At 44.0% G+C, this 22595-nt stretch overlaps 1 protein-coding gene across 1 annotated transcript in view; it reads right to left on the reverse strand.

Moving 5' to 3' along the window:
* Positions 1 to 341: 341 nt before the first annotated feature.
* The window catches only part of Lonrf1 (LON peptidase N-terminal domain and ring finger 1), a 32384-nt gene continuing 10130 nt past the window's right edge, over positions 342 to 22595 (reverse strand). Inside the window, exons 2-12 of the mRNA XM_036166508.1 lie at positions 19589 to 19707; positions 16520 to 16642; positions 14838 to 14987; positions 14141 to 14381; positions 13944 to 14040; positions 12217 to 12331; positions 8501 to 8622; positions 6460 to 6618; positions 6211 to 6373; positions 3159 to 3311; positions 342 to 876 (exon numbers count right to left, since the gene is read on the reverse strand). Coding sequence (XP_036022401.1) covers positions 718 to 876; positions 3159 to 3311; positions 6211 to 6373; positions 6460 to 6618; positions 8501 to 8622; positions 12217 to 12331; positions 13944 to 14040; positions 14141 to 14381; positions 14838 to 14987; positions 16520 to 16642; positions 19589 to 19707 — 1601 coding nt within the window. The 3' untranslated portion in view covers positions 342 to 717. The remainder of the gene's footprint in view (positions 877 to 3158; positions 3312 to 6210; positions 6374 to 6459; positions 6619 to 8500; positions 8623 to 12216; positions 12332 to 13943; positions 14041 to 14140; positions 14382 to 14837; positions 14988 to 16519; positions 16643 to 19588; positions 19708 to 22595) is intronic.

Raw genomic sequence — 22595 nt, forward strand, 5'->3', positions numbered from 1 at the left:
CGGGGATGCAAGTATTTACATAAATAGGAAACTGTGTCATAGTCGATGGCCAAGACAGTTCAGCAAGAGCAGGATTCCCAACAACAAAAAAATGATACTCTGTACCATAGTTTATAGACGTGTGCAAATAGAAGCATCAGGACAAATAAATCTGAGGCAAATTCAATCGGCAAAAACTCCTATGACTACTGCTGCGCTGTAAACATGGGCAACAGAGGGCCCTCAGCAAGTTCACTCTCTATGGCTTTTTTTTTTTTTTTTTTTTTTTTTGTCTTTTAAAATTTAAAGCCAGAGGAAAAACACACACGCTACCCCACACAAACACACAGGCACGCACACACGCACGCCGGCTTGCATTCACACAGGCATACACACGCACACATCATACACACGCGGAGTACTTAGTTCAGTTAGAATATGGTACATAGTGCAACTTCATCACAATGTAGAGGTTTAACACACATTCAGTGTGTGTTTTCTGTGCAAGTTCTTAGTGGTCTGGGACCCAGTTGAAGGTACTCATTTGCAGATCCACGAGATTCAGGAGGTTGAAGGAAAAAAAAAAAGTTTCCTTAATTTTTTAAACCAGCACTGGGTGTGCAAAGGCAGCGGACAATCTGGCCATCCACGAGCCAGATTAGGGTGACTTTAAAATGAGATCCAACCGCTTCTTAGCCTTGGGGCCAAGAGCAAGCTAAGGAAGATCCAAGCGGTCCATCACTTAGACTGGTCTCTGGAGAAATAAGTCAGAATGTGCTGTATCTTTGTCAGCCGCTCCTCCAGGGACTTCATTGACAGCACGGACAGCTGATACCGGGGGTCCACAGGAAGGACTGCCAGCAGCCACCAACACCATGCAGGTCCATTGGGGGTTGCCTAAGACCAACCGAACAGTTCACACTGTTAAGAAAATGTAACAGTAAGAACTACCCAAAAATGCTCCACTGTACCTACATGCCAGGTACTACCGAGTCTCTTAATCATAGAAGGCAGGCAATTATTAAGCCCCCAGACACTGAGGAACAGAAGCTGGGAACTGGGATATAATCATCCCTGGTCTCTCAGCTCACATGCTAGGGAGTCAGGATTTTAATCCAGCCCTGATTCCACAGTAAACTGTTTCTTTTGTCAATGCAAGGTCAGGCTCTGGGCCTCAGGCTGCTGACATTTGGGGCCTGAGGACCCTTTGCTGTGTGCCACAGTCCTGCACTCTCTAGTTCAACAGCAGGTACCTGTGACTTCCATCCACTAGACACCAACAGCACCTCTCCAGTGCTAACAGTCAAAATGTCTCCAGATAGTGCCAAATGCCTCTTGAAGCCAAACCTGGCTATTTAAAGCATTATGGAAAGTTAATTGATAGTTGAATTTTTTGTTAAAACATCAGAATCCTCAAAAAGAAGAAAAAACTTGACTTCCCATTTTGAAAAATGACGTGTCTCTGCCAAGGAAGTTCCTGTGTATTACGGGAACAGCCGCTGAGACAAGGAATTTAAAGAGCAGGATTTGAAAGCCTCCCTCACTGCTCACTGCACTGGTGCTCACAAGGCAGGAACTACCAACTCTGAGAATGAATAAGGAACCATGACAGTGCCTAGGGGGTGGCTCCATGCACTATCTGCATTGTCTCAACTCGGCATCACATCTCCTTGCTTCTACATCCCAGAGACTATGGTTCCCAGAATCCTCTCCTCCACATGTCTCCAGGTTAGACTCAACCAGGCTGGCCAATGGCATTCTCAGCACATGCAGACACTGGAAAAGAGGTCATTATCCTCTGGAAACTCTTACCAAGTGTGTATGTAGGGGTGGGTGGATGGGTGTATGGGTGTGTGTGTGTGTGTGTGTGTGTGTGTGTGTGTGTGTGTGTGTGTGTGTGTGCAGCGTTCCAGAGAATTCTAGAAAACCATCCACTCCACTGCTGCTGACTGACAGGCAGATGGGCACTCCCTGGGGTCCTAAAACTGCAGCACTTTTCCTCACAAGTTCGTGTGAAGCATGGTGCTCGCCCTTCCAGATGGACCACAGTGAGATTCTGTTTCCTCTGGTGTGGCCACCACTGACCTTCACTCCTCCAGTCTCCAGCGGCTGTATCAGCTGTGCATGGTACAATGCTCTCCAGCGGCTGTATCAGCTGTGCATGGTACAATGCTCTCACTCCTGGACTGCACACAGTGGCTGCTTCCGTTCCCTGACTCCTAAGCTGTCACTAACGGAAACCAGTGGCAGTGACTGAACTACTGGGGAGGAGTGAGACAATGCAGAGGTACTGCCGGAAGTTACTTCCAGAGATTTTTTGTTTTTGTTTATTTATTTATTTACTTCTGGAGATTTTAAATGCACTACTCTATTCTGTCTGATAAAAGCCTATTTCTGTAATGTTTAACCAGATTCAACACCATAATGGGCAGAGACATGGTGTAACACAGCATGGGTCCTGTCCTCAGATGAAGAGAATCACTGGGATGAGAAACTCAGACCAACCTTTGAGGAATGGAATGAGATATGTTGCATCACACTGGGATCTATTATTATCTATTCCACTATGAGATTATCATCTTTTAACCATAAATATTTTTATGCAATTCAAAGTGCTGTGCCTAACACTGGTTCCTCCGTGGGTCTGTGATCGGATCCCCGAGGTAAGTGACTCCTTATGGTTTTTGCAATTGCTACCGCAGAGCTCCTTGCAAGGACAGCATCTAAACCACATTACTACTTCGGTTCGGTTTTAATGTAAAGCCCCAGTCTGGGGCAGGTCCCCAAGAGTGACAGTTTTATGACAGTGGAAATGTTAAACACAAACAGACAAAAGTGAATTGAACTGGTGAATGAGTCATAATGGATAAAAGGAGAGATGAGCAGATTTTTTTTTTTTAAAGATGGAAAAATCACTCATCTCTCAATTGCCAAAGTGTCAGGTGATGGTCTGGGAGGTCAGTGGCCTCTGAGTCATAGTTTAATGGAGGCTAGCATCCCATTTGAAACCTCTCATGCCTCTAGAAATCCACAGACAAGCCCTTCCTCCCTCTGTGGCCTAGAGACCAGGGCTCTACAACATACTCGTGATTAGAAAATAAAACAAGGAAATGTGTAAGATGATTCATCAGGTGTGTGAAGAAGTGAGACCATCGGCAACAGCACCAAAGTCATCTTACCTGGAGGTTTTCCTCCCTCTCAGGCATCGATCCAAAGTGCTGAAGGATTTGGCTGCGAAATCTATCTCTTAAATTCTGAAACCAGCTGCAGGCTTGTGAGTACACCAAGTCATGAAGCTCTCTCAGACTCTGTATTTCATCTCCATTCTCAATCTAGAAAGGAGAGTCGTCGGTAAGATCTCTGTGTCCGATTTCCCAGCCCTTAGCCTCAGCCACACAGAACACAAAAAGCATCGACAGAACAGAGGAACAGCCACGTCAGGCTGGATTATCACGGTGAGACGCTCTCGCGACAATAGCTTATGTTTCTGCCCTACAGAGTCCTAATGGGACTCACTGGGAAGAGCACGGCCTGATCGCCACTGAGAGCAGCCGGCGACCTGACTGACAGCCTGGGAAGAAGGATGGCGGACAGTGAGTTCTGGGTCAAAGGTCGACGCAAATTTGGAATAACACAGTTACTACACTACAGAGTCAAATGGGTCACCTGGGGTGCAAACCACATGGCAGAAAGCAGGATCAGGAGAGCAGTCATCAACACATCTTTTCCAGAGAACTGGGTCAAGACACAAAACAAAAAGCAGCAAAAAGACCTGTCCCCAAACTGGCAAACCAAAAGGTAGAGAATAGAGCAGACAATGTTCAACTTCTGCCATACAGGCTGAAGGCTGTGATCCCTCCATTAACTCCTCCACGAACCCTTCAGACCACCGAATGGCAAGTGTCAAATGACAGGCATCTTCTAGCCAGGAGACTCACAGAACACAGGTGGACCGTCAGGGAACTCATCCATTTGAACAGGCTTTCCCACGTTCCTGCCCCCACCCCCCTCCGGCTATGGGCCTGGCTGTGCTCCGAGACAGATGCATCAGTTCATCTGAACACACAGCAGGCAGGTGCTGCAAGACAGTTTTCTGGGCAAAGGGGCTTGCTGCAGAAACTGAGAGCCTGGCTGGGGACCCACACGGTGAAAGAGAACGGACTTCCAACATTGTCCTCTGAACTCCACATGAGCATCATGGCATATGAATGCCCCTGTCCCCACTACAAGTGAATGAATGAAGGAAGGAAGGAAGGAAGGAATGAAATATTTTTAAAAGGCAGGCTGACTCAGACTCTCATATTTTAAAGGATGACTAAGACAAAACCACAAAGGGACTCTGGAAGACTTTGAAATACAAAAACACAAGACACCAAAGGTCATGCATTTTACTCCTGAAAAAACTAAAATGACAATTGAAACTAAGCACCAAAATCAGTTGCAATTTGCATAACATGATCTACCCATGAGCTGTGCTTAAAAACAGATAAAATGGTAAAGGGCTGCACATCTGGGAGAAAAAGAGAACCAGCCCAGAAGCAAACCCATTTCAAAAGCAAGCGGCTTTAAGGTTATGAACACTGCTACAACAATTAAATAGAGCTTAAAATTTCATTTGACATTACAGAAAATAGGATTACCACAAGAAGAAAAGGTAAATAATAAAACTGAGATCTTCCAGACCAGAATAGTCAAAAACAAAAGCAAAGAGCCAAAACATATGAAAGGGAAAAAGAATTCCTAGACATTGTTATGACCAAAGACAAGAGTCCAGTCTCCTAAACATGGCACCATTTTCTAAACACACTTCCAACACACTACTCTATGGATATGAGCTTTCAGCCATAGATGTTCAGCTACACACTCAAGGGATTTTGCCATTAACAGGCAAATATATATATATATATATATATATATATATATATATATATATATATATATATATATATATATATATATATATACATATCATTACACAAATTTACCTAAAATTAAAACAAAGACCATTGTCTTTCACAAACAATTTCATCCCAAGTACACTAAAACAAAGACTGTCAATCAACTAAAATTTTCAAGTCATTCAACATTCTGCCCTGACAGAGCAAAGTATCCTCCCCCATGACTTTTCTGTTTGTTTGTTTGTTTCAGGCAGGGTCTCTCTGTGTAGCCCATCTGTCCTGAAACTCACTATACAGACCAGGCTGACCTCGAACTCTGCCTCCCTCTGCCTCTTCCCACATGACATCCTTCTAAGAGAGACCAGGCAAGATCAGACCAGTCAAGTCTATCACCAGAGAGGCAGCATGGTGCAAGGAGAAGGCACAGCGTGTGGAGCCGGTCAGCTGTCAATCATGTGTCACATACTACAGATTCCTGGGCGAGTGACCAGCCTTCACTACTCTCCCTTCAGCTGTTAACTGTCTCAGAGTTGAAAGTCTACGAACTCTCGGTGAGGCGGGCTGCCTGGGCCCAACAGTCAACAAGTGTTGACTGAAAAGAACAGTAATAATGTTAGACCTGTGCTTTACCCTGCCTTTCCCATAGGAATTGTTTTCAACTTGCTACTGAAAGAGCAACAACTTTCTGGTACTTTAATTCCAGTTGGTAAACCAGGTCCTGAAAACATCGTGAGGCCACATCAACCTCGTCTAAGAAAGATGTCTGTCACCTTAGGAAAACTATCAGCAGCATGTGTACACGGGCAGTGTCTTATCTGGGACATCTTACCATTTTAAAACAGCATCCAATTGTATTTATTTTCTAATTAAGATTGTCTCTGACACAGGAAAAATCCTAACACACAGAACAACCATTAAAGAATTTTGTGTTTACTTTCACATTAAATTTTAATCTATGAATGCTAGCAGTTTTAATTATTAATGAATCAAATACAATAAGGTAGAGATCTGATGAGCTGGGGGCTCAATTAGTCAACTGCTACTGTTAAGTGATTATCGAGAATACAATACGAACAAGCATAGGTAGGGTCCAGGCACCATACTGCCGGGGATGCCTGGAATGTGATGAAGCTGGAGATTCTCATGCCCAGGCTCTCCAGAATGGGCAAACGATTCAAGAGCAAGATAAAAAAGGCAACTGGAGCAGATCCTTCTAAGCAGCAATGACGAGTGTAAGAACTGGTTCTGTGCCTAGAAAACCTCACCTATATGTAGGTACCAAGCCCTAGGACGCGGCAGCCCAGAACACAGCAGAATAGAACATATTTAATACCTTAACATCTTCCAGATACTCAATGTCTGCAGTGCAATATCCGTCTTTCATTCCTCTTTTTAAAACTCTAAACCGCTTTCCTCCAACTGTGTCAACCACAGACCTTCCATCAGGTAAGAAATGCACATTTCGAATTTGTAACATACAACCATAATCTGCAAAACTAAAAGAAAAAGAGTGTTTCAGCGTTAAGTGTGCAAAACCTCGTTCAGACACACAGGAAGATATCAAAGTTCACAAGGAGTCTACCTGTTTTGTGTATCACTGACACACATCCCGAACTGCTTGGTTCCAGTCTGTATACTTCTTCGAATCATGAGCCTGTACCTGGGCTCAAATACATGGAGAGGGCAAGGCACAGTGGGATAGGCCATAGTGCAAACAAATATTGGGACATTCTTGGTCAAGCTGAAGAAGAAGAAGTTTCATTGTTATTGACCAAATCAGACGGCGGCAAAAATACATCAGGATTATAACAGTGAGAAAATGGATGCCAAAACAACAAAACCTATTTTAAGTACGTGCTCTCAATTCCTGGCTAGGACAGAAAGCAGTTCCCCTTTCTCAGGTTCACACTGCTGCATCCTAAGCCTGAAACTCTGATTACGTTCCTCTTATTTATAAGCTTGAATTCTAAAACAGTAGGTACCATCTCGAGCTAAGTTACCTTTCTTCTGCCAGATTGTGAACAGTAAGAGCAACCAAAGCAATGCCTAGGTAGCCAGGATGAGTAAGCCTGGCCTTGTGTGTGTGTGTGTGTGGGAGGGGGGGGCGAAGCTGACAAAGAAATGCACATCCAAGTACTTGGCTCCACAGCAGGAAACCCCACAGGTTTTTGGGTAGAAAATGTTCATGTTCCTTTGGACCAAGAATTTTTCTTTTTAGAAATAACCATCAGATGCAGAAATGAATATTCACAGCGACATTGTGGGGAGTATCTGGAAGTTGGCAATTGGAAGAGGAGACCTTATAGTACGGGGCAAAGCGCGGACTGGCCAAAGATGGAGTGCTGCCCCCTAGGAGGCCCAGCACTGCACTGACCTACAGAGTGACCTGCACTATGGAGAAGAGGACGGTGGGCAATAATGCTGCCAGCATGCTCCCTTTACATCTCACCAGCATGCCCCCTTTACATCTTCCTGCTACATGACCACTCATGACCTAAGGACATGTGAGCCTCCACACAAAAGCCCAGTTAAAAAACAGGCCTGCAAGCAAGCATGGATGCCCCTGGCTTCTCGCCACCACACTCGGCTCTCCACCTGCTGCTTCTGCAATGCCTCCCTTTCTCTAGGGGTGGGCTGGCTTCGCCACTGTGCTTCCCATCTGGAGCGCTGCCACATCTCTCTGATCTAGGCTTCTTGTTCGGTATCAAAGACAGGCAGGGTCTTCCCCTCAGTATCTTCTATCATAAACTACATGATAAAACATCAGTTTCTTAGGAGGACAAATCACTAACGGGCTGTGAAGAGCTTAGGAACTTCTGTGTTGAAGGTCACTGGCCTGGGAAGAATTTCCATGGGCAGGCAGAGGTGGGCAAACCTACCCAGCTCCAGCCAATCCATGGCAGTTGGGAGAGAGGCTAGCACCCCAAAGTCGCCTCTGGATGTTTCTTCATCCTTCCACTAACCTGGACATTCTCCATCCTGGTATCTTTGCCCAGGATATGACCCCTAAGGCATTCTCATGTTTCAATCCCACCCCATTCCAAGTCTCTAGCCTAGTGGTTCTCAACCTGTGCGTTATGATCCCCTTGAGGGGCCGCCTAAGACCACTGGAAAACATGGATAGTTACATTACGATCAGAACAGTAGCAAAATCACAGCTGTGAAGCAGCCACAAAAGCGATTATATGGTGGGGGGTCGCCACAACATGAAGAACTGTATTAGACGGCTGCAGCATTAGAAAGGTTGAGAACCACTGAGCTAGCCTGTCAAAGTCCCTGCTAATGTAGGTTGATGTTCCTCCTGGTCCAGGATGTGGGAGACCAGTTTGCATCTACCTTACCTAGTTCACCTCTACCCCATCCCACCGCCTGTTGTCAGAGCAGGAAATTGCTCCCTAACCTCTAACATTGCTTCAGTCCTAAGAGCTGCATTGATGACTCCCTACAGAACATCTGGACTCTACCGATCGAGCGTCCGAGATCCCATCTGCTCAGGACAGGAAACCTGACCAACCGTCGGTTGACATGTACCCCTGTGCTAGACTGACTAACTGCATCTGGCTCGCTCAGGGAAGGCTCTCTTGCTGCTTTCATACTCACGGTTAATTTCACAGGACACTTACTGTGAGAGCTCAGCAGTCTCTTCATCGTAGATTTTCTTCCTCTCAGACAGCTCATCCGGCAGATACTTCACTATTAACTCTTCCAACAGCTGGGTGACGCAGTACCTCCTGTCTGCTAGATACTACAAGACACAATTATCGCACACTCCAGTAGATGTTTGCCTACAGTATAAGGCAGGCAAAACAGGGTAACTGAGAGATCCAAGCCTTTGTTATAGACCAACACACTCGATTCTGACTGCATTTAATTAGCGAGGGGAACCCTGCAGTTCGTGCAGCTACACAATGAGCCTGCCTGGGCCTCTGCTCCGAGACTGGAGACACAGCTGGAAGCAAGCCCCGTGCCACAAGCACAGATCTTTTATCGGCAGCAACCAGCCTGGCCCCTGCCATCTCCCACAACACAAGCCAATTTCGAGGAAGCAAAAGGAAGACGTGGATGAAGACAATAATGCACTTGGCTGATTTCAGAAATTCAAAACAATTCCTGTTTTGTCTACTTTCAAAGATGAAGTCTCTACATCACTTTTGTGGTTGGGAATGCTGTGTCTATTTCTGTGAGATAAGGTCTCACTGTGTAATTCAGGATGGCCTGGAACTTGAGGTTCTCCTGCCTCAAGTTCTAGGATTGGAGGCATACAATACCACTCAACCCTTTAATTTTCCTCTTAGGTTTTCTTTCCAACGTTACTACCACTTAGTGTTCATCAGGACGATGCTTTTCCTGTAGGATCATCCCCACCTCTATGTAAATGGTACATTTGTGCTCCCTTTTAAACACTGAAAAGCTGCTATCCACATTAGTATATCTCATTGCTGATACACTGGAAAAAACAAAACAAAACAAAACATCCACCTCACTCCTGTCTGTCAAAGCTCTCTTGGGTCAGGAGCCAACTGCGTGTTTCATGACATCTTCCTTAATTACCCTTTACCTTACACCATGTATTTTATAGTTTTTACCACAGTAAAGGGACATAACCACCTCTACACTGTACCACATGGATATGGATACATAAGTATCTGTAACTAAACTAAAAGTTGCTTAAGACCAGGGACAAGCTCAGAGTAGGTAAACAAAAAATACACATGTATTAACTACACGTAGTCAGAAAGAACTCGGAAGAAAAACCACAAGAGATGCCATCCTTCAGTCTGTGGAGTCAACCAAAGCAGCAGTTCTGTCCAATGGAGAACACAACAGGAAACCGAAGAGTTGGGGGAGGAAATGAGGGAAGCCGTTTTCAGCGTTGACTAGGAGACAGACTGCAAGACCTACCCAGGATTCTGACTCAGGGGTGTGGTGTGGAGTCTGAGAATCAGTTCCTGCAAGGTCTCAGCTGACCCAGGTGCTGCTGCTCAGTGCACACACTGGAAGGAGGGCTGGATTTACAATGGAGAGGAGGCCTGAGCAGTACTCCATTAGACTGTGTGTGTGGACAGCAGGAGTTTGCCATGAGACTAAACACATTATACACTTCGTAAGAGCAGTCTTCTTACTATTTTCTGTTAATAAAGAGTTCTGAAAAAATGCATGCGCACACAGTTACAGCTGATGAAATAGTTCCTTAGGCCCCTGGGAGGGGTCTAAATCTGTGTGGCAGTTGTAAGGGACTAGGCAATCCGACAAATATTTTAGGAATACTATAAAAATATAGCCACTGATTCAGTAGTTCACCTCCCAGGAACTCAGCCAAGGATGATGCTAGCTAGCTACACTCATTAACTGACAAAGGGACAGAGCACTGTAAGTTCTGGAACAGGGAAATGCTGCAAAGCTCATGTCTTTACACCACACTTCATGGGGAAAGGAGGATGGCAAAATGCAAGCAGGAAATACGGGAAACTAGAGCATAGCAGCATTATTTTCAAATTCTACAATATCTACATTTACACTTTACAAATGGCAATGTAAGGTATTTGAAGAAAGCTGGAAATAGGATAGATATTTTTAAACAAATAGTTATATATTCAAATAGTATGTTCAAGGCTTCCTTCAAACTACTAATATATATATTTGTTTTTCGAGATAGGGTTTTTCTGTGTAGTTCTGGTGCCTGTCCTGAATCTCACTCTGTAGACCAGGCTGGCCTCGAACTCACAGAGATCCTTCTGCCTCTGCCCAAGTGCTGCAATTAAAGGTGTGTGTCACCATCACCCGGCCAAATTACTAATATTTTTTAAAGACAAAATATTTCTAAATGAAAGCAATGTACTGAATAGTTATTTTGAAAATAAGAGCAATTATAACACAGATTACCTAAACTGTGGGAAAAATTAGCATGTTTAGCACAGTTTATTCAAAAACATGGAGAAGCTGTTACAACTGGTAAACTCTTCTAAGACTTCATCTTACATTTCTTGACTTTGCAAACACTGTATGTGGGTGTGGGTGTGGGTGTGGGTGTGTACATGTGTGTGCTTGTGTGTGTTTTGAACATACCAGCTTGCTATGTAAGACACATATCAAATGTAGCAATACACACCACTGTGTTTTCCACACAGGTATTTTTTATATAGAAAATAACTACATTTAAAAAGGTTTTACTCATATTTTAATTCACTGGTGGAGGATGCTTTCTCTGTACGTGATACAGGGAGGCATGTATCCACAGATGCTCCCACTGCAGTTGCTCCATGGCACCATGATGAGCCCCACTTTGCTGATCCTGATCGAGGGGGCCAGCAGACAGCCCTGCCCCCACCTTGCCATCACAGGATGAGGGTGCTGGCACTGGTCTGACTCTGAGATGAAGGGGGATGCTTCTTCCATCACACCACTTCTTAGAGCTACTCTGTCCAGAGCAATAAGCCCTGGTCACCGTGCCTCAAGGGTTACAGTTTACTGAACAAAGTGAAAACCAGTCCCTTGGCCACTCTAGCCACAATTCAAGTGCATCGGCAGTCACATGGGCTGGTGGCCGCCAAACTGCACAGGAAAGCTGACCATTGCTACCATGCAGAGGCTGTACAGGACAGTTGCTCCAGGTGATAAGGGTTGTGAACAGGCCTCAAATCTGGGCGGGATGCAGGGCAGTAGAGTTTCCCCTAATAGTGTCATCATTAAAACCGAGCCTTCCCTGAGCAGGCAGCTGAAAGGGCTCGGTCTTTAGCACCTGTCTCTCCCCAACTCTCAATTCCCCTTTCCTAAACAACATGGGTGTCTAGTTAGGGTTTCCATTGCGGCAACCACACACCATGACCAAAGGGCAAATTGGGGAGGCAAGGGCTTATTTGGTTTACACTTCAGCATTGCTGTTCATCACTGAAGGAAGTCAGGGCAGGAACTCAAACAGGGCAGGATCCTGGAGGCAGGAGCTGATGCAGAGGGCATGAAGGGGTGCTGCTTACTAATTTGCTTCCTGTGGCTTGCTCAGCCTGCCTTCCTATAGATCCCGGGACTACCAGCCCAGGTATGGCACCACTCACCATGGGCTGGGCCCTCCCCCATTGATCACTAATTGAGAGAAATGCCTGACAACTGGGTCTCATGGAGGCCTTTCCTCAGCTGAGGCTCCTTCCTCTGATGACTCCAGCTTGTGTCAAGTTGACCCACACACCAGCCAGTACAATGGGTAATGAGCAGTGTGTGCATAGTCAGACAGAATGTACAATGCACCTCACTTTGAAAATGAAATCACTCTTTCTGGGCCTGAACAGAAACCAAACCATGTTGCCAAACTAAGGCCAGTAAACAGATGCAAATGCACACTTACCTCCTTTAAGCTCTCTTTGCAGAGGGGACAGTACGGCGTGTGATCCAAACAGCGCTCAAGACAATTCTTACAGAATGAATGTCCACAAGGGGTTGTTACTGGCTCAAAAAACAACCTGAAATCAAACAAAGTACATGTCAGCTTTCCCACCAGGAGCCTTCGAGTCAGAAAAGCATCTGTTCATGATGGATCACAACACAAATCTTTACTTAGAGGAGGGAGGCCAAGCTAGGGAGCAGGAGAGAAGGAAGAGGGCAATGCTCAGTGTTTTGCGCCCTCCTGAACCCTCCTCTGAAAGATCTTCATCAATGAAGTATGCTCCCGGGGCCTACAACTGTGCCGGCCACTGTAGTGGCCACTAAATGGACACTTGTGGCTACCAACCCCTTGAGCTGTGGCCCATCCGGACTGAGCCTCGAAAGCAAACTGTCAGCAAACGCAGATGTCAAAGACAGTTCAAAGTAATAAAGATCCTTATACAGCCTCATCAATGGAAGACGGCATTTTGTAGTTTCATGAAAGCTTTACTACATAGAATACACTAAAAAAAAAAATATTCTAAGCAAACTATAATGATGGAAGTATGAAGATGCCATGATGAAATTCCTTTGCATATTAACACAAAAACTTAATTTAGGGAAAGAATGATCTAATCTGGCATGGTGGAACAGGTATTGAATTCTTTTTTTTTTTTTAAAGATTTATTTATTTATTGTGTATACAATGTTCTCCCTACATGTATGCCTGCAGACCAGAGGAGGGTGCCAGATCTCATTACAGATGGCTGTGAGCCACCATGTGGTTGCTGGGAATTGAACTCAGGACCTCTGGAAGAGGGGCCAGTGCTCTTAACCTCTGAGCCATGGCTCCAGCCCTACTCCCAATATTTTAATCCTAGCTCACTGGAAGATGAGGTAAGGCAATCATCAATCAGTTCAAAGCACAGGCTACACACACTGAGACCCTGCTTCACCAAAGGAAAACAGAGTAAGTATGACTGAGGAAGCACCAGAATGTAATATCAGATATGACTCTCAACACAGAAAAAAATGTATTTATTCTATAATTACTTCCTAAAAAATAACCGTCTGGCTTCCCCAGAATACTGCTAGATATTTGTATATACTTTAGGAATGATAAGGAAACTGAGGTTCCCAATTAAGAACCCACAGAGGAGTATTATAGAGTCTCACTCTCACCCTAGAATGGCCAGCCCCAGGCCTTGGACAGGCTGTGAACTCTCAAGTCTACCATAATTCATGAAAATGAAAAAAAGTCTTTTCAAACCATCCTAACAGCCAGGATCATAAATATTCACATAAGGGAAATCCTCATCCCGTGTTATTTTAATAGGACTTAATGGTTACTATGAGAAAGACAAGATGAGATCCATACAATACATCCTTTGGATTCTTACTCAAATCTATCTCAGGACACATTACAACTTGCCACATTCTTTTTCTAATTGAACACTGAGGTACAGGCTGTGCAATTCTTTTTCTAATTGAACACTGAGGTACAGGCTGTGCAAACACTGGCCTCACTTTCTAAACCTGCAAATCTGAGATTCAGAGATCTAGTCCCTCAAAGGTGTAAAAAGCTAAACTTAGGACTAAAAATTCCATCGTCTGATCCTTAACTAGTATCATTACTCTTTCCTAACATTACCTTTATCTCTACTACATTCACATCAATAGAGTCATCTTTATAAAATGTGAAACACTTACCTCATACAGAGAGAACATTCAAAATCGGAGACATCTATTAACTCTTCTGGGATGTCACCATAAGCTAATGACAACACACAGTCTTCACGGGGGGACTCTATTGAAATAAACAGACAGGGGTTCACTCTTCAGGGAGGAAGTTCAAAGGCCATTCTGAATCAACCCTTCCTGGGGTAAGGGTAGGACGGAAGCCTTACCACTCTGCTTTTTAAGTTTATTCCTCCCATCTTCATTAATAATCACATCCTGTTCTAAGAGAGACAGCTTCCTTTTCAGCAGAACGCCCTTTCCCTGAGTGGACAGTAAAGGTTCTGAGGACACGCGCTTCAGACCATCTTCTCTGGCAGGCACTGGCGCTGCACTGATGGCTTGTGCTGACCGAGCACGGTTTAAACTCCCTTTGACAGGCACTGGGGCGTCCTCTGGTCGCTCTTCAGTCTAGAGAACACAATACACAGAGGTAACTCTTCTCGCTGTCCTTTATTCTTGCCCAGGAGAAAAATGGAAGTGAGGTTTCAACTCATTTAACGGAACTTTTTAATTCCCAAACTGGGCAAGTAAATGAGTTTGGTCAGCATTTACACAGCCTTAGACATCACGCTGACTGACGTCACCGTGAGGGTTAAGGCCATGGTGCTAACATCGATGTCTAGGAAGACCGAGAATAAACCATTTAAAACTGTCTGCATGTTCTAGAGCACTGTCAACTTCCTGACAGTGAAGTGACCTAAAATGGTGGTCAATGAAAAAACATTTTAGCATAAATCAAAAGCCACAGACAAGATCCTGCTACGATAACTAGACAGGCAATACACACTTCGGGGGGGGGGGGGCGCCCTCAGCTGTGAGGAGGTGGGGCTGTAGAGCAGACGGTCACCTCTTCCACCATCTTACCTGCCTCAGGCTAAGCTCCCCCGGAGAGGGAGGCTCTTCCACCACTGCAGGAAAACCCAAAGGTTTGTTTTTAATACACGGTAAGGAGCTCCAGGAAGACTCCTTCAGGCCTTCCTTCAAGTTTTCAGGCGACAATAAGTCACACAAGATCTGTAAGAAACATTATCAAAATATAACAGAAGGTACATACTATCCGGTGAAGAAGGACAAACTTACCTATTCAAATTCTCAGAGGTGTTTGTAGCAGACGTTATTTTTAATGATCAGGGAAAATAAATCAATATATTTTAAAGTTTTTTTTAACCAAGGTATGTCTCAGCAGGGATCATATCACCTCAAGAAAAAAAAAGGGTAGGGTCAAACCTTTGAAAAAAAGGAAGGCATAGAGTGGCCCGAGAAGGCACTCAGGGGAAAGGCTGGCTTTTTAAACATAGGGTTATAAAGGGAAAGGATTTTAAGAGAAGCAGAAACTATTTAATCTATTAGTGAGCCCGATTCTGTCAAGACAGACCAAGGGGTCCAGTCCAGTGTATTTTGAGGTTGGAACTGGAGTCCTGTGGTCCTGTGTGAACCACAGACTCTGGATTCAAGCCCCAAACTCTGAAGGTCCCTGTGCTTACGCCGCACTCAGCCTGTCACTAACCAACTACCCATAAGGCAGCCTGCAGTGGTGGGCACTTGCTCGGGAGCAGAGTGCTGCCCTGTAAGAGCCGGGAGTTCCAACGCAGCCGGCTGCACCATGGAACCTTCGGGGTGTGCAACAAGCAATACACCTCAGCCACTCAAACAGGTTTATTAAGAGAGAGGGAATGCCTGGTTTTCAGACGCTCTGTCAGTCTGGTGGCAGCTAAACGTTGGCCTTTTGCTTCTGTTTTGGTTTGTTTTCCATGAGGGCACCTATTTCACTTGGTTTGGTCCAATCTTTCCTCTGAAGTCATTTGATCATGGAACTCACATCTCCCCCAACCCCTGTCTACTAAAATAACAGCTATATCAACAGCAACAGGGCAATCGATGGACCAAGATGTGTGGTGTGCTGAGATATCATGGAAAGAAAAGGCCTGAATGACAGGTAAATCCAGAGATTCCTGAGTGGGTATAATGAAAGCAACTTTCCATAGGGACCATCAGCTTGGTTCTGACAGAACAAAGGACAGACCTTTCCAAAGCGCTTGGGGCCAGAAGGGTTCTAATTAATTATTTAACTATTAATTAATTTTAAATTTTGGAGTACTTACAAGGAGGTATCTTAGGTATGGGCCACAAGTCTAAATACAAAATTTGTCTGTCTGTATCTTGTACCCATACACTGAGGGTAATTTTATATCATGTTTTCAGTGCTCTTGTGTTTGGACTGTGACCAATCACTCATATGAGGTCAAGTATGAACTTTTACACATTCAGCATCTCACCCCCAAAGTTTCAGATTTTTGATTTTCCAATTAGAGATGTTGAACATCAACTTGGAAGCATCTGTATTAATTAAGCAAAACTACCACACTGAAATATCTGTGAATGAAACTCCTTGGTTTCCTCAAGAATCCAATATCTGAAGATAAGAACATGTTTGTCAAATGCTTCTCAGATGAAACTCCCGAAATTCCTGGTCTCACTTTTTTAGAGAGCCTGGTGGGTGTCCGCCCTGGCTTAGACAATGGATGACTATAAACACACTGTCATACCTTTTCGACTTGTAGCTTTGCAGGGGCAAAGTCCTCGTCCAGGGCTAAGCACTGAAGGAAGAGCTGTAAGGCATCGCCTAGGAAGCCGGCGTCCTGGAGGACCTTCCCCTTCCGGAAGTAGACCTTCAACAAAGCACACACGCCAAGTGTTAGGCACAGGACTCTTGGCCAAAACCATCCAGGAAACAAAGCATGCTCAGACATGCTGATTCTGCAACTGAGTGACTCTGAGGACAAAGCATGTGAAAGCCTACCTGTTACTCCAAAGAAATACTAATGGGTAAACTGAGGCCCTCAAATTGACTGGACCAATGTTGATAGCAGTTAGTGTTTCTCAAGACCAGAGATACAGCTTCACTTGACAAACTACTGATTTATCTTTTATCTCTCTCTCTCTCTGTGTGTGTGTGTGTGTACATGCAGGTACCCGAGAAGACCAGAAGAGGGTGTCTGAATCCCCAGGAACTAGGGTTCACAGGTGGTTATGAACTGCCCTCCACAGGTGCTGGAAACTAAACTCAGGTCCTCTAAAAAAAAGCAGCAAGTAATCTTAATTGCTAAATACCCCAAATCACCAATTGAAAGATTACTCATATAAGAAGTTGTTTGAGGGAAACAGGAAATAACATGTAGAATTTATTGACTTTAAGATGTATCAGAAGCATGTATTAAAAAGCATGTAAAACCCTCATATTTAAATCGGGGCGAATAATATTAATATTTAAATTATGAGTGATTTCTTCCAATACACTGAATAAATCATTACTAGTTACAAATAACTTCAGTAAAATTTAAATAACCTTGTAACTGTTAGTGACAAATAATCTAGGTAAAATTTAAGTTATTATCTTATAGTTCTTAACAAACAACTTTCAAATGTGTCTAGTGAACAACCTATGCATGTAAATAGTCTCGGGAGGCAGAGCCAGGTGAATCTCTATGAGTTCAAGGCCAGCCTGGTCTACAGCGAGATCCAGGACAGGCACCAAAACTACACAGAGAAACCCTGTCTTGAAAAAAAGAAAAAAAAAAAAAAAATCAAGCTAAAATACAACGTTCATACTATCTACAGAATGTGAGGGGATTTAAGTAATCAATTAACTGAATTCTCTACTACAAATTACCCGTGCTTATTACTACGCTCAGTTCCAATGACCTCTCTCTCTAGACACACACACACACACACACACACACACACACACACGCACACGCACACGCACACACAGACATTCAACTCATCTTTAGAAGGTGGAATTATTCTTTGAGGGCATTTTGTAATTAAAACAATTGAAGAAACATGTATATACTCATAAGTTTTTATAAAATTAAACAGGTTAAACATAAAACAATACATTTTTTAAAGTAAAAATAAATTCAGGGCAGCAGGCCAACATCTCCCAAGTTACTAAGGAATGTTATCTTTCTCTTTCTCTTTTGAGACAGGGTTTCTCTGTGTAGCTTTGAAGCCTGTCCTGGAACTCACTCTGTAGACCAGGTTGGCCTCGAACTCACAGAGATCCACCTGCTTCTGCCTCCCGAGTGCTGGGATTAAAGGAGTGCACCACCACTGCCTGGCATATCTTTCTCTTTAGTCTGTCTTAAGTAAGAATTTATAGACACAACCTTGTCAAAATCCTTGTCCTGTCTTATTTTTCTACATGATATGAGTTCAAGTTCTATGACAAGAGGTGAATCCTAGAAATCACCATTAATTCAGCAAAGATTCAGTGTGTGGGTCACTTCCACAGCAGGCAGCTTGGAAACATCTTATATGGTCAGAAGGAAGTGGTCTTCCAAGTCACAGGTTCACGGGTGCTAAACAGCATTAGAGGGCGCTAAATACTGTCCATGTCAGTTCTTAGTTATCAGTTCAATTAGTAAAGAAAATCAGATTTCTTTTTAAAGAAAATCAGATTTCTTTTTAAAGAAAATAATTTTGGGTTATTTTATGTGTATGTATTTAGGGCCACATGTGTACCACATGCACGCCTGGTGCCTGTGGAGGCCAGAAGAGGGCATCAGATCCCCTAGAACTGGAGTTACAGACAGTTGTGAGCTGCCACATGAATATTGGGAATTAAGTCCAGGTCCTCTGGAAGAGCAGCCAGTGCTCTTAACCACCGAACCGATCTCTCCAACCTGAAAACTATACTTATTACACCATTCTAATGAAATCACCAGAGGGCTCTTTCCTTTTTAAGTCTTAATGCTACTTCCCTTGTGCAAACGACCATGAGAAGTGTATCATTTTCCTCACAATGGTATGAGAGAATCCTTATTGGACTATCCTCAGAGACAGTTTTGAGTGGAAGGAGAAAGTCTAGCTCACAAGAGGCAGATCAGGAGAATCGGTAGGTGGATCACATCTTATATACATATATCCCTTGATCCTTGTAAAAACTACCCAGGCAAGGCCCACTTCTGTACAAATCCACTGTGCGGTCACCGCACTGAGACTCCACCACCTCCCAGCATCGCCCAGCTTAGAGGACTATGTGCTTTCCACTAACAAACTCGTAGTGAGTTCGCATGAATCCATATTTACAATGCAGGAAGTGGAAATTTTTATTTAAAAATTGTATAACATTTTTCTTTGTCATGAATTGTTTGTTCTTTACTTGGGAAACAAAGGAGTTTAACAATCCATCTTTTCAGGTAATAAAATTTGCTTAAAATACTTACCTTACCTAAATTTCTAGGAAGCTATGTATTTCTTTTCAAAAATGGTTTTCATTTGTGTGTATGTGTTCATGTGTAGGCAGGTGTGCATGGAGGCCAAAGGTCAACCTCTGGCACTCTTCAGGCACCGTCTTATGAGCCCCAGGGCTCTGCCTGGCTCTGCCTTCCTGGATTATAAAGTGTCCTGTAGCAAGACACCTGGTATGTACATATGGGTTCTGAGGCTTGAACTCGGACCTCTAAGCTTGTTTGGGAAACACTTCATTGACTTAGCTCCAAACTTTTTCATCTGAGGCCAACCAACCATTCTGTTAGGACCCGTGGTTCTAACTGAAGTTCCTCATAGTTGCCACTTTACAATCCACGAAAACGTGACAGTCAGCATCTTACCTCAGGCCAGTTTGGAAGCTGGAAGAGAACTGCATTTAGGTCCTCTATGGCTGCCTTAAACTCCTGGAGGCCAGCATAGGACTCTGCTCTGTAGATTTTGAGAGTCAGGTCACTAGGCTCTGAAATAGACATTTCACAAAGATATAATTAATTTAGAAAGATTACTATAATAATCTGCAAAATATTACACTAGCTTAAGACTTGAGTCCAAAGCCAAGAACTATCAAATTAAAGTTTATAAACCAAGTACAGCATTCATGCAACACACTTCTTATATTAAAAATTGAACACAAGTTCTGTCATAAGATTAAATGACGAGAATTATAATTAGAAACACTGGAAATATTTTTGTGATGAAAAAATTACTTGTAAAAAAAACCTCTTTTTTCCAAAAAAGTACCCTATAAAGATTTTCAAGCCACATGTTACATGTTTAGAAAACTTGTCTTTTTTGAAACTTTATCAATTAAAATAGAATTATATTACTCACCCCTGAAACTTTAATTTAAAAAACACTGTTTATAAAAACAAACTGTTTATAAAAAAAAAACCCAAACCACTTCAGATGAAGTGATGTGTGTGTCCATGGTTCAGTCTTACAGCAGTGTAAAGTGGTCTTGATTCTAAAGGGAATGGACTGATCAGAATTAGTTTGTATGTGGTCAAATCTTTAATTACCAGCCACAGCAGGGCTTGTACCTAAATACATACATCTAGTTTCAAATGCTCCTGGAAACCAGCTGTTCTCCTCACTATCCATTATGCACGTGCTTGAAAAACCAAACTCTTATCCAGTAGCTTTAGGACTCAGACACGTAGCTGGTCCTCTCTGTGACTGTAATTAAGTACTACAGGCGCTCGAACTGCCAGCTAAAGCCTAAGCAAATATTTAGTACACTACTGAGGAGGTTCAGCTGAGTCTTCTTTAGAGCTATTCATCTTTGAGCTTTCAAAATCTTACGTTTATAAAATAAAGCATTTGTTGTAAATGACACTGAATGCCTCCAAAAATACATTTAATAAAACTCCATACTTCCTAATTTACTCTAGTTTTTAAGTAAGTGTTTCCCACAGGTAGCCCCGACTTGAGAACTCAATTAGGCACTTTCAAGTCTCTGCAGCATGCTCGAGGACTCACTTTTACATTGATGAAAAACCTTGGATCAATGTTTCATGAGAAATACTTTACTTCCTAAATAAAAAGACCTGGGAGCTGCACACAGGAACTGACAATGGTGGTGACGACATGCACAAGCCAGACACATCCTCAAACCAGAGCAATGCCCAGCATGGGGAGGGGAGGCAGACAGGAAGTCCCACCCCTCACGGAAGAGCCTGGCAACTGACAGCTGCTGGGAAATAAGACTGTTTCAAGACTCCTGCCAATTGGCAGGTCAACCATGCGCCAGTGGAAGGCCACACATCCATGAATCCACGGGCCACACAAATTGCATTTGGTGGGTGGGGGAAAAAAAGGAGGACACAAAGCTGGGATGAAGTGGATCTGGGAGGAGTTGGGAGAAAGGGTGAATGTGACCCAAACTTGTTGACCCAAAGACCTGATAAAAAGTATTTTGAAAAAGACAGGACAAAAATTTCATGTTTCTTCTTAAAGCAATAATTTAAAACAAACGCTGAACAAAACTGCACAGAAATTTAAACGGCCCAGTGATTGATCAACCAATTAAAGGGCTCCCTTCCATTCCACCTGCCTCCGAGCACCTTACAATCTAGCGGGAAACAGCATCAGCAGCACTGACTGGCGAGCCGAGTGTGCGAGCCAACACCACCCAAAAATCAAGCAGCAAAGTCTCGGCATCCAGGAAGTGTGATTTCACATCACCGCTCAGGGGCTTCCAGCCGCCTCGGTGAGGCAGAGACCCACGGAGAGGTAGTTCAGAGCGGAAGCACAGCCCGCTCTGTCCCTGGACCCCTTGGTGGGCTTCTTCTCCTGTCACATGTTTACAAAGTTCTCACCATGCTGGGCACATGGTGCACACTCCCATCCTCCCATCCACCCACGGGACTGGAGTGTGAACTGGCTTCCTCCTGCCCCTGGGGGCACCTGGCCTCCAGCTGCTGGCAGTTTAGGGGGTCAGGGAACGTTTTGCACGTGGGGTCTAGATGGCAGATACCACTAGGCTAGAGGGCTGTAACCTAGCCGGTCTCCAGGCAGACATGCTTCCTGGTTGGTGTCACATATAGTTTGCCACCACCATGAAGCCACCGCGAACCACGCTTTCCTGGTCACCATGCCTAAACATAAGTCATTCTACAACAAGAAAAGAAGGAGCTGTCCTCACTCTGACAAACACGGAAAAGAGGCTGTATCTTCTCTACAAACACTCAGCTACACGGTCCACCTAAAGCCAGTCCTAAAAAGTGGGTGCACTTGGAATACTCTGAGAAGAGAGGAAAACAGAGCTGGAATTACAACACTTGCCCAGCTCCGTGCAGGTCAAATGTTAATGGAGTAATTATCCTGAGTGACCCCATTAGCAAACAGCGGTGTGTCAGTGAGCTCACACTTTGATAACTTCTGAAGAAAGCAGCCCCCCCCCACACACACACTCACTCACTTCCCATTCTCAATTCTCCAAGGGACCCAAGCACCCTACTCCAAGCCCTTTGGATAGTCAAGTGTACAGAATGCTTACTCTCCATAGAAGCTTTCAAGAAAGCCAACTGAAAATAGCAACCTGCCCTGGCTGTCATCAACCCAAGGTTAAACGTCAACAAGGATGAACCACCTGCTGCACACTTAAAGACACTGGAGTAAACAAAGGACTTTAGCACCTGGGTCACCACAGAGGACCCCAGTCCACCACTGCAGGTGTCCACAACACCCGGCACATGCCTGGCATGTTATACCCTCTGTTGAAAAGTTAGGAACTGGGATGTGACATGGTTTGGGTTAACCAAACTGAGGGAAATCGCTGTGGTTCTTAAGAGCTTGGCACTGTGGGGCCCACCTGTCACCTCCACATTCAGGAGTCTGGAAGATCCT

Source organism: Onychomys torridus, chromosome 17 (assembly GCF_903995425.1).
Source record: "Onychomys torridus chromosome 17, mOncTor1.1, whole genome shotgun sequence".
Classification (NCBI taxonomy): domain Eukaryota; kingdom Metazoa; phylum Chordata; class Mammalia; order Rodentia; family Cricetidae; genus Onychomys; species Onychomys torridus.